This window comes from Geotrypetes seraphini, chromosome 12 (assembly GCF_902459505.1).
Source record: "Geotrypetes seraphini chromosome 12, aGeoSer1.1, whole genome shotgun sequence".
Lineage (NCBI taxonomy): Eukaryota > Metazoa > Chordata > Amphibia > Gymnophiona > Dermophiidae > Geotrypetes > Geotrypetes seraphini.
In genome coordinates, this window is record NC_047095.1 from 83,188,244 (window position 1) to 83,201,471 (window position 13,228).

General features: G+C 42.5%; 1 protein-coding gene across 1 annotated transcript in view; it reads right to left on the reverse strand.

Annotated features, from left to right (window-relative positions):
• NMNAT2 (nicotinamide nucleotide adenylyltransferase 2) overlaps window positions 1-13,228 on the reverse strand; it is a 130,945-nt gene that overhangs the window by 12,391 nt on the left and 105,326 nt on the right. The window contains exon 8 of the mRNA XM_033915380.1: window positions 1,076-1,152. Coding sequence (XP_033771271.1) covers window positions 1,076-1,152 — 77 coding nt within the window. The remainder of the gene's footprint in view (window positions 1-1,075; window positions 1,153-13,228) is intronic.

A 13,228-nucleotide genomic window follows, 5' to 3' on the forward strand; every position in this document is an offset into this window, starting at 1 on the left:
TGCAGGCTCAAAAATAGTTTGAAAATTGTCCTTCATCCAAGAAACAGAGACAAGGTAGGAGAGCTATTAAGTGAAATATTGTGCAAAAATCATGGAGATCAAAATTGATATCAAAGGAAGACAAAAAAAAATGCAACCTGACCAAGAGCCGAAGCTCCTATAGTCAGACCCACCACCCAATCACTGTGTATGGAATGGTGACATGCTATCAAAATGTTACACAATTCTGAGTGTATGTGAATTATTGTATTTAAGCCTTCATCCAAGAAAACCAAAATGTTTCTGGGACAATAGGGGTATGCTCTAGAGCAGGGCTGCCCAAGTCCGGTCCTCGAGATCTACTGGCAGGCCAGGTTTTCAGGATATTCACAACGAACATGCATGAGAGAGATTTGCCTGCACTGCCTTCTTGGTGTGCAAATCTCTCTCATGCATGTTCATTGTGGATATCCTGAAAATCTGGCCTGCCTTTAGATCTTGAGGATCGGACTTGGGCAGCCCTGCTCTAGAGAAAATGAAACAGAGCTATAAAAGAGAGCAATGTATGGTAAAAAAAAAAAAAATCAGAATACAGGAGATGTTGGATAGCAGTTTTGTCAGTAAAAGAGAAACAAGATAAAAGAAAATGAAACGGAGGGAGGATTTGATTTATTAGCTTGATATTTCCCCTAGACCAGTGGTTCCCAACCCTGTCCTGGAGGACCCCCAGGCCAGTCGGGTTTTCAAGATAGCCCTAATGAATATGCATGGAGCAGATTTGCATGCTTGGCACCTCCATTATATGCAGATCTCTCTCATGCATATTCATTAGGGCTATCCTAAAAACCAGACTGGCCTGGGAGTCCTCCAGGACAGGGTTGGGAACCACTGCCCTAGACAACTGTGTTTCAAAGCAGATTACAAATACAAAAATATATAAACCTTAACATTAATATTTAATTCACATACTAGATAGGAAGAATTTTACAAGGGAGATATTGTGATGCAAGAGAAAGAGTTATACAGCTACAGAAAGGCAAAGACAGGGTAGTAACAGACTGCAGTAAATTCATCCCCAGCATATCAGACTACTTACATCAGACTCATTCCAGAGCCCAGGAATACAGAAGGACTCCAGCAGATCGCTGCCACACAACAGTAAGATCCGAAGCTCTAAGGAAAATAGAAAGGAAGGCTATAAGATTTTGATGCTTTTGAGGCGAGACCTACTGAAGAGGCAAAAAGTACATTCAATGCAAGAATGTGAAGGAATTGGATGGCAATTATGGAGGGGATTCTATCAACGGCACGCAAAATTTAGCTCTAAGCGCATTTCTATAAAAGGTGGATGCGCTTTCTAGAACTGTCCTTAGCAATGATTCCTGTAGCTAACTCTAGGTGCCAGACTTAAACCTCCTGAAACCTGGTGAAAATGCTGGTGCCCAAGTTAGGTGCGCTGAGGCCATATTCTATAACTATGCGTGCAAATTTCTGAATGCTTCTGACCCCCCCCCCCTTTGAGTTTAAGGGCTTCTTTTACTAAGCTGCGTTAGGGCATTAACGCACAGAATAGTGCACGCTACATTGCCGCGCGTGCTAGACGCTAATGCCAGCATTGAGCTGGCGTTAGTTCTAGCCGTGTAGCATGCGCTAATACCCTGTGTGCGCTAAAACCGCTAGCACACCTTAGTAAAAGGAGCCCTAAGTTTCAGGTTTATTTTAATTTGATATACTACCTATCATTAAGTCTAAGCGGTTTATAAACAAAGTTGAAATAAATATAAAATAAAGAAGGAATTTAATGACAAAAACAGATACTGAAACAAACATAATGACAAACATAATGACAAACATAATGACAAACATAATGACAAAAACAGATACAGAAACATGACGGCAGATAAAGGCCAAATGGCCCCTCTAGTCTGCCCATTCGTAGTAACCATTATCTCTTTCTCTCTCTGAGAGATCCCACAAGCCTATCCCAGGCCCTCTTGAATTCATTCGCAGTCTCTGTTTCCACCACCACCTCCTCCGGGAGACTGTTCCACGCATCTACCACCCTTTCCGTATAAAAAGTATTTCCTCAGATTACTCCGGAGCCTATCACCTCTTAACTTCATCCTATACCCTCTCATTGCAGAGTTTCCTTTCAAATGAAAGAGACTCGACTCATGCACATTTATATTATGTCTCTATCATATCTCCCCTCTCCTGCCTTTCCTCCAAAGTATACAGATTGAGATCTTTAAGTCTGTCCCCATACGCCTTATCAAGAAGACTGCACACCATTTTAGTAGCCTTCCTTCTGGACTGACTCCATCCTTTTTATATCTTTTTGAAGATGCGACCTCCAGAATTATACACAATATTCTAAATAAGGTCTCACCAAAGTCTTATACAGAGGCATCAATACTTCATTTTTCCTTCTGGCCATACCTCTCCCATGGTTGCCAGAACAAGTCAGAAAAAAGCATGGGTGTTGATATTCCCCTTAATTGTATCCATGACATTCTGTTTGCCTTGTTTGTTTAGATTGTAAGCTATTTCTAGCAGGGACTGTCTTCTTTGTGACTCTGTACAGTGCTGCATATGTCTGGTAGCGCTATAGAAATAATTAATAGCAGGAGCTTGGCATAATACCATATTGTGTACAGGACTGTAGGGATGACCTTGGAAACTACAAAATAAATAACTTGATATCAGTATTGGACAAAAAAAGATGGTGTGGAGAAGTAGCCTAGTAATTAACACAAGCATCGAAGCCTGTTTTGAATCCCACTACTGCTCCTTGTAATCTTTGAACAAGTCAACCCTCCATTACCTCAGGTACAAATGTATTTGTATTTCTTTATTTATACCCCGCCTTTCCCAAGGTGGGTCACAGTAAAAAACATACACAAACAGAATCACAAACAATACAACAAATCAAACATCAATATAACATAATAATAATAATAATAATGTAAAGCCTCCTAAAATTACAAAGGGGCTACCAGTGCCCCGCATAAAAAAACTATAAATCAAGTCCCATATTTCATCTTACAAAAGAGATGTTTCTTCAATGTTTTCTTAAAACTACTCAAATTAGATTGCTGTCGTAAATATCCTGGAAGCCTATTCCATTCGCGAGGACCCACACATGAAAATATGCTAGCTCTAGACACGGCTAGCCACAACTGTTTCACTGTCGGAATATGCAGGTCATCGTGAATCACCGAGCGCAACATACGCTATGATTCATATGGCAGAATATTATCCATCAAATGTTTCAGAGCCTTATTGTGTATACAAAGATGCACCATGACCAGTAATTTATAAAGGATTCGATGTTCTAATTTTAACAAATACAAAGGTATATAGCATTCTTTCACATGATCACGCTTTCTTAATTGAAACAGAGTTCGAACAATCGCATTCTGGGCTACCCGCAGCACACTCAGAAGCACCAAATTGCAGTAGTCTAAGCATGATAATACCACACTCTGCATTGTAAATCCTCCAGGGACAGGGAAATACCCCGTGTTCCTCAATGTACTTCGAACTAATGTTGCAAAAGGTGTGAGCTAATAAATACATATCAAGAACAGAAGTGCCATAGGCTTAATAAAGAACAGTCAGCAATGAAGAAATCAGAATGTGGATAAGGGTGAGCAGGTTGATACAATGTGCCTGAATATAAGATTATTGTGGTCTCCTACTACAATTTAAATTCAAATTCATGCTCTAAATCAGAGACAATATTGCCCTAGTTCCAAGTATGTTGAAACAAGTTTATACATTTTGTGACATGTCTCAAGGTTACTCATGCACAGTTGTCGTTCAATGTGAGTCTAATATTCCAACAGACAGGATGTCAGGAGAGTCCTTGTGCGAATCAAGTAAGAAACTGCTAGATTTGGAGAACTGTTCAGTAATAAAATTTCTCACAAAAGAAGGGAAAAAGCCAAAGGAGATCCATGAACGCATGATTGTAGTTTATAGTGAGTCTGCTTCATCATCCTACAAAGTAAAATTTTGGAGCAAGCAGTTTAATAGGGTAAAGAGTTAATAAAAAAATGACCCTCACACTGGACAGCCTGTGGAAGCAGCTTCCACAGAAATGTGCAAGAAAGTCGAGGATTTAATTTTGTCAGACAGACGAATTAAGATTTCCCAAATAGCTGAATAAATAGGCATCTTGGCAGGTACAGTTTGGAAAATAATTCATGAACAGTTGGGCATGTCCAAGGTTCATGCAAGATGGATTCCAAGAATGCCGATGCCATGTCAGAAGGCCACAAGGCTCCAGTGCTGTCAGGAGAACCTGTAGATGCTCCATGAAGACCAAATGTATTTTTTCATTGTTTGGTGACTGGAGATGAGATTTGGGTCTAACACAAAGATCCTGAATCCAAAATGGAGTCAACATGCAGTGGAAGCACAAGTCATCTCCCACCGCAAAAATGTTCAAGACAAATAAATCTGCAGGCATAGTAATGGCAACTGTCTTCTGGGACGATGAAGGACTTTTGCTTCTGGAGTTCATGCCACACAAAACAACTGTAACTTGGGAGAGTTACACCAACATAATGATCACTTTGTGGGGGTCAATCAAGGAGAAAAGATAAGGAAAACTCACAGCAGGCGTGCTACTTCTTCACAACAATGCGCCGATGTATATGTCATGACAATCACAGGCTGCTATCCAAGTATGTGGGTTTCAGCAGCTGAACCAATTCACCCTACAGTCTTGACCTGGCTCCCTTAGATTATTTCCTGTTCCAAGATTTGAAAAAATCTCTCCGTGGACAGTGGTTTTCAAGTGATGAAGACGTCAAGGAAGCTGTGACATCCTAGTTTTAAGGTCAAATATAAGAATTCTTTTCAAAGGATTAAAGTCATTGCAGGAAAAGTGGATGGATCTATAAGGGGAGTATATTGAAAACTAAAACAAACATTTTTTGAAAACTTTTCTTTTCTAGTCTACTGAGGTAGATAAATTATTGAATAGCCTTCGTACTGTTTATGGGTCTTCTTTTCTGTATAAGCTAATCACAGATTATAAAGACCTTTAGAGGTAAGCAGAGAAGCTTTTAGGTTAGTAAGAAGGATTTCAGAGGAGAAAGCAATAGAATCTGATCTCAAGAGAACTGCCTGTGGTTTGAGCCAATGAAAGGAAATAAAAGTTAGACTCAGGAGACATCTTGATGCATTTAACTCAGGTTTCTTGAGGTTTCACCTATAGCAGGGGTAGGGAACTCTGGTCCTCAAGAGCCGTATTTCAGTCGGGTTTTCAGGATTTCACCAATGAATATGCATTGAAAGCAGTGCATGCAAATAGATCTCATGCATATTCATTGGGGAAATCCTGAAAACCCGACTGGAATACGGCTCTCGAGGACCGTAGTTCCCTACCCCTGACCTATACCATCTATGGTTTCTCACCTGCAAGCTGACAGAGTCAGCCCAGACGACTCGTGAAACATCATCAAGATATGGCAAAATCTTGATCATCCAGCAAATGTACTCATTTGGGATCAAGAACCTGATCTCTGAGTGTTACATGAAAACTCAAGTATCTATCCTATTTATCTGGAACCCAAAATAAAATTCTCCTTGTTACTTTGAAATTGGAAGATCGGGGGCATGGGTTTGCCTAACATTTGTGCTTATAGTCATACATGCTTGTTACGATATACCAGGGACTGGCTTTTCAATGACCCAACTTATATGCTGCTTGAGCTAGAAAAGATGTTCTATTTTCCCTTCTCCTTTCTCTCGCAGAAATTTGCTTCTCTGTGGGTTGAATAGATGTGTACTTTTCTGCCCTTTGAGAAATGTGTATAAGACCATTAACAGTTCACTGGGGGGGGGGGGGGGGGGGGGAACCATTACATTACATTACGGATTTCTATTCCGCCTATACCTTGCAGTTCAAGGCGGATTACAAAAGATTTGACTGGACATTTTCCAGTGAAGATACAATTTTTTTTTTTTTTTTTTGACAGAGGAGATAGCTGGATAGATTCCTAAGGGGATTTAGGGGTTGGATAGTAAAATGACAGTGCCGAACTGTGTGATATGGACAAAGAGAATATTGTTAGAGTAGGTAAGATTACCATCTAATTTTTGGGGTCTGTTTGCTTGGAAGGTGTTTAGGTGGGTTATTTGGGGACGTAATATCTTGAGGTAGGTGAAGAATGGTTAAGATATTTGGATGAATTTTTTGAAAAGCAGGGTTTTGATTTCTTTTCGGAATGTTTTGAAGTCGTCCGATGTTGTCAGCAGATTGGAGATGGTATGGTTGAGTTTTGCTGCTTGTGTTGCCAGAAGGTTGTCAAACAATTTCTTGCGTAGTGTGCCTTTGAGTGGGGGAAAGGCAAAAGGATTCGGGGTTCTTCTGTGTCTTGAGGTGGAGATCTGGTTTAAGCGGTTGTTTAGGTAGGAAGGGGAAGAGCCATGTAACGCTTTGAATAATAGGCAGTAGAATTTGAATTGAATTTGTGCTTGTATGGGTAACCAGTGGGAGTCTAAGAAGGCAGTAGTTATGTGATCATATTTTCTGAGTGAGTAGATCAGTCTGAGGGCGGTGTTTTGTATGGTCTGGAGTCTTTTTATCATGGTGGCTGGACAAGGAAGATAGAGGGAGTTACAGTAGTCCAGCAGACCTAAGACTAGGGATTGGACAATTAGTCTGAATTGTGCTGGGTTGAAGAATTTTCTGATTTTACGTAGATTTCTCATGGTTAGAAAAGCTTTCTGGGTCGTCTTGTTGATTTGGGACTGCATTGTGCAGCATCTGTCTATTATAACTCCTAGGAGTTTTAGTTCGGGTTGTATTGGGTATTTGGTGTTTTTGATTTTCAGTTCTGTGATGGCAGGCGTTTTGGCCTGTTCGAGCAAGAGGAATTTTGTTTTTTCTGAGTTTAGTTTTAGTTTGTGATCCATCATCCATTTTTCTACTGTATCTAAGGTTGTTTCCAGCTTTGTTGTGGTGGTGGTATCTGATGGGTCGAAGGGGAGGAGTATGGTGATGTCGTCTGCGTAGCTGAAGGATGTGACATTTAGGTTATCTAGAGTGGCTCCTAGGGAGGAGAGAAAGAGGTTGAAGAGCATAGGTGAGAGTGGTGATCCTTGTGGAACTCCGCAGGGGTTTGCCCATGGCTCTGATTTTATATCATTGTACTTTACCCTGTAGGTTCTTGATTTGAGGAACCCTTGAAACCAATTGTAGACCTTGCCTGAGATCCCTATGGTGTCGAGTATTTGTAGTAATATGGTGTGGTCAACTAGGTCAAATGCTGCGGAGAGGTCTAGTTGTATTAACACCATCTTTTTTCCCTTACTGATGTGTTGCCGGGCTGTATCTAGAAGTGAGACAAGTAGTGTTTCTGTACTATGGTTAGTTCGAAATCCTGATTGTGAGGGGTGGAGTAAGTTATGTTTTTCCAGGTAGTTAGTGAGGTATTGAGCTACTAGACCTTCTATTATTTTAACGTATATTGGTATTGAAGCGATAGGTCTGTAGTTGGCGGGGCTATCTATTGGGCCTTTGTGATCTTTCATGATTGGGGTGATTAAAATCTCTCCTAGGTCCTGTGGGAATTGGCCTTCTGTCAATGTGGTTTGAATCCATAGCATGAAGTTAGTTTTGAATGTGATGGAGGCGTTTGATAACAGGTAGGTGGGGCAATTATTTAGGTCGCTGGAGGCATGGCTGTATTTATTGTATAGTCGATTCATATCCGACCAAAGTAGGATTGGGAAGTTGGACCAGCTTCTGTCTGCAACAATGGCTTCCCCTGTTGATGGGTTTGTTGTTATCTTTGCGAGATGGGTGTGTGTGTTGATGAATGCGGTTCTGATGTTGGTGATCTTGTTTTTGAAATGGTCTGCTAGGTGGATTGCTGTCGGTGGGTGGATTCCTTGTGTGGCAAGGTAAGGTTTGGTATCAGTGAGGTTCTTTACTAGGTTGAATAGCTTTTTTGTGTCTGGGGTTTTTGTGCCTATCATTTTGGAGTAGTAGGTTTTCCGTTTTTCCTTGAGTTTGGTTTTGTATTGGTTAATTTGATTTCTCCATGCTGTTTTAGAGTGTTCAGAGCTCTTATTTTTTTTCCAGTCTCTTTCAAGTTGTCTGCATAGCTTTTTTTCTTGGAGAAGTTCGGAGTCGAACCATTTATCAGAAGGTCTGCATATTTTAAATTTTAGTTTTTCTGGGGCTAGCTCATTCAGGATGGTTTCGCTTATGGTTCGCCATTGGGATGTAAATTCGTTGGGGGCTATGTTGTTGATGGCGTGGTCTGCTTTATCCCAGAATGTGGAGGGTTCGATTTTTTGGCGTGCTTTGAAGGAGGTTGCTTGTTGATGCTTTGAGGCCAGTTGATGTTAAAGGTGTATTTATAGTGATCTGACCAGAGGGAGGGGTGCCAGGTCCCATTTGAGATATGGATTTCGGGTTTGTGAGGGTGTTGGGTCATGTAAGCAGCGACATCTAGTTGGTGGCCTTTTTCGTGTGTGGGTTGGGGGTTGAGGATCTGGTAGTTCAGTGCTTTGAGGTATGAGAGAAAATTTAGTACTTGATTAGAGGTGTGATCTTCTAGATGGAGGTTTATGTCTCCTAGGAGTAGGTTATGAGGTGATGTTATGGAATTCTGGTAAATAAATTCTTCGAGAGCTTGTTTATTTTCATTCCATTTTCCTGGTGTTGAGTAACAGAGGATGCATGTTAATGTTCCTATGAGAGAATCATCGGATAGTTGACAGGCTAGGAGATCTAGGTGGGAGGTGGAGTGTTTGTCTAGGGTCTTTATATTAATGTTGTTTTTGAGTATGATGGCTAGACCTCCACCACGTTTTTTTTTTTCTGCAGATCAGTTCTATTTTGTAACCTGTTGGGCAGAGTTCTGTGATGGTGGGATCGGATTCCGAGGTTAGCCAGGTTTCGGATAGGAATAGGCAGCTTAGTTGTTTTTTAATTATCCAGTCCTTAATAAGGTCTGCTTTTGTGCTTATTGATCTGATGTTCATATATGCACAGGATAATGAGGTGTTGTGTGTTTGGGGAGTGGGTGAGAGGTTTGGGTGGAGGAGATTTTCTTTGGTTTGTGGATGATAGTTGTGGTGTGCTGATTTTAGTTTTGGGGGTGGTCTTTTTCCCCAGCTGGTTGGTATGCTGATATGGTTGAGTGAGGAGCAGTCTATCAAGTTTCTGTGCGAGTATAGTTTTCTGGTAGGTAGAGGGAACCTAAGGGATTCTGTTAAGGTTGGGATAGAGGATGTATGATATCCTTCTGTTATTCTGTTGGTTAGGAGTAGGAAGAGTAGTAGATGTAGGAGTACGCTTGTAGAAAAAATGGGGGGCATAGTGAATTTTTTGTAGGGTGCGGGAGAGTCTGCAGATTGGTGTTTGGTGTGAGGAGTGAGATTCTGAGAGGTGAAGGGAGGTTGGGGAGGAGGGGGCATTTTTTCTTCCCCTCTGTTCTGTTGCGTCTGTAGCCCTCAGTAGTGAGTTCAGAGCTGGGTAGGTGCTATCAATGTTATGTACGGATAAGGAGAACTAACAATGGGATATAAGAGTATCAGCTATAGCAGTTTGTCTATGCTTATCTGGTTATTTTGGAGATAGACAGTACTATCAACTTATCAGGTTATATGGAAGACATACAGGTTAATATGGAGATAGACAGTATTATCAACTTATCAGGCTATATGAAGACATACAGGTTATTATGGAGTTAAACAGTACTTTCAACTTATCAGGTTATATGGAAGACATACAGGTTATTATGGAGATAAACAGTATTATCAACTCATCAGGCTATATGAAGATAAACAGAACTATCAACTTAACAGGCAATTTGGAAGGAATATAGAATTTGCAGATACTGTCAAAAATCTATTGAAAGGTGCAGTATATAGAGGTCGATTTTAGTGGATTGAAGTACTTATCATAACGTTTTGTCGCTTCAAAAAGTGTCGCTTCACAAAGGCGCGCACTATGCGCCTTCGCCGGCGCGCCGAACGTTGGCGCTGCTCTCTTTTAAGGAGAAGGCCCCCGCTGGTCTCGGGGGGGGGGGGGGGGCGGACCCGGCTCAACGCCCCTGCAGGAGCGGCCTCCTGCCCCGTTTCCTGCCTGCCCGCTGGATCGGTGCTGAGAGCAGTGAAAATACAAGCAGCTTCCGTGCTGCTCTCTTTTAAGGAGAAGGCCCCCGCTGGTCTCGGGGGGGGGGGGGGGGGCGGACACGGCTCAACGCCCCTGCAGGATCGGCCTCCTGCCTCGTTTCCTGCCTGCCCGCTGGATCGGTGCTGAGAGCAGTGAAAATACAAGCAGCTTCCGTGCTGCTCTCTTTTAAGGAGAAGGCCCCCGCTGGTCTCGGGGGGGGGGGGGGGGGGCGGACACGGCTCAACGCCCCTGCAGGATCGGCCTCCTGCCTCGTTTCCTGCCTGCTCGCTGGATCGGTGCTGAGAGCAGTGAAAATACAAGCAGCTTCCGTGCTGCTCTCTTTTAAGGAGAAGGCCCCCGCTGGTCTCGGGGGGGGGGGGGGGCGGACACGGCTCAACGCCCCTGCAGGATCGGCCTCCTGCCTCGTTTCCTGCCTGCCCACTTAATAACTGATCAGTTATCAATTAGAGAGAATGTGATGTTTGTACCTGGGATGGAAAGCCAATCTTTTTTTTTAAATTGAGAATTAGCGGGTTTGGTTGTGTTAAAAGATCTTTTAAAAGAGGAGAGAACATATAACCTTTGAGGAACTACAGAACTGGGTGGGTGAAAGCTGAGGAAACAGATTTGCCTTCTATCAAGTGCAACACTACGTAAGGTCTTTGGACAGGATTTCCTTATGCAATAGGATGGGACTAAAACTGAGAAATATTTTCAATGAATTCGGAGGGGCATAATCGTCTAAGTCCGTTTTCATCCAAGTCGCAAATCGTCCAAAGTAAAAAACAGCTTAGGACACATTTTGAAAAATATGTTCAAATTTTTTTTCGTTTCAAAAATCGTCTAACAATATGTCTTGCTGATCTGATTGTCCAAGCTGCTAAATCGTCCATCTTTATACCACCTTTTCATCCAACTTTTCGTCCAAGTCAAGAATGCCTAGAACAAGCCCTGTTGGACGTGGGAGGGGTCTGGAAAGTGATGGACTGAACACCCAGACATGGCACCTAAATAGTGGGGTACTTTAAAGGGCACTACTGTTAACTTCACAAAAAGGGTGCCATCATCTCACTACAGCTCCCTTATAGGTCATGGTGAGGCCCCCAAACCACCTCCAGAATCCCCTAGACCCACTTATCTACCACCCTTATGGCTGCAGGAGCCACTTATATGCCAGTACAAAAGGGTTTTGGGGGTGTATAGGGGAGTGCACATGTTTCAATATCAATGCAGTGATTACAGGGGCTTATGGGCATGAGTCCTCCTCTCCATGGGTCCCTAACCCACCCCCCAAGATGACTTAAGCCGCTTCTGTACAGGTCAACTAGGCTTTCCTATGCCAGGCTGCCAGGTGATGATGGTCTGGAGGCTGAATTTTAAAGGTGTGATTACGATTTTTAAGGGGTTGGGGGGTATCGGTGATTACTGGGGTAGTGTGTGGGAGTCTGTAGTTTGTGTCTGCAGTGCTTATCTGGTGACTTTAGGTGGGTTTTGTGACTTAGACCATGTTTTAAATGGTCTAAGTCACAACGTCCAAGTTCCGTCTATGCTGTGCTGTATAACTTTCGGTTATACATGCAGTACGACTAAGTCTAAGCCTGCCCACGTCCCGCCAAAATCCCGCCCTCGACACTCTTCCTGAAACGCCCCATTTAGCTATGGTCGTTCAGTGGCACTCTGAAGGCCTAGGTCGTTTTTAAATACATCCAAAACCTGGTTTTATTATCAGCACTTGGACGTTTTTGACTGATGATCGTCCAAGTGCCGACTTAGGCCAGTTTTTGCCAAGATGGCGATTCGTACCGGTGTCTGGTGAGACGCTGAGGGTATATCCGCTTTTCATTACAGCAGCGACTAGATTTTCGTCGGTCACGATGCCGAAGAGACGGGGGAAGAGCGCCGCTGCTGCCTCGCGGCGTCTTGAACACCCCCCTCTTGCTTCGATTGAGCATTTTCTTCAGCGTATCCAGAGGGAGTCAGTGGTGTCGGGGAATCGCCCGCTGGACTCTGCGGCGTGGAGTGACGCCGGACCGGAAGTCCTGGGGCTGGATACCACGCTGAGCCCCGACCAAAGGAATCCACCTCCCCCACCGCTGAGTGCGAGTTCCCCATGGGAAAGGAGTGGGCTAGAAGCTGCAGCACTCTCTGACCCTGAGGCTGTAACACTGGGGAGCCAGCAAGGTGAAGTCTCTATGGATTTGTTAAGCCCAGCGGATAGAGTAGAAGGAGGAGAAAATCCAGACCAACAGACAGAAGGCAGTCAAGGTGAGCCTTCTCAAACTTTACATGAGACTTTCTTTAAATATGAAAAACCAGCTGAAGTGACTCTTGATTCAATTTGGGACTTAGTTTCCAAACTGGGAGACTCACTAACTAAACAAATTAAGGAAGGTGAAAAGAATACAAAAATTCTAAAACAGACAATAGAGGAAAATAAACAGGAAATTTCTAATGTTAAAGAAAAAGTGGGAGAAATTGAAAACGAAGTGAAAACGATCAAACAAGTTCAATCCACAATAATAAAAGATAATCAAATTATTAGAAGAAAATTGGAAACTATGGAAAATAACTATCGGACTAGTAACCTACGACTGTTGAATTTTCCTAAAATCCTATCTATAAACCCGAGAGAGATGATAAAAAGGTACTTTATGGAGATACTTAATATTCCTGAGGAATCATTGCCTCCTCTCACTCGAGTATATTATTTGCCTATTAAAGAAGGGGATCAACACTCGGAGGATAAGAAACAGGAAATACAAGACCTTCAACAAGATTTGACAGCAATCCTGGAAACATCAGATAAAGATTTGGTTAAACCAGCAACTCTCTTACTATCTGTGGCGTTGTTGCCGGATAAGGATTGGATTTTGAAAATGTTCTTTAGAAACAAGAATAAAGAATTTTTGGGTTTGAAAATTCAAATGTTTCCAGATGTTAGTAGAGAAACTCAGAATCGTAGGCGGCAGTTTCTTTTGATGAAAGCAGGAGTTACACAGCTGGGTGGTATTTTCTTTTTACGTTTCCCATGTAAATGTATATATAAGGTATCGAGATAATAAGTATGTGTTTTTTGAACCATCTCAACTTACAGCCTTTCTGACA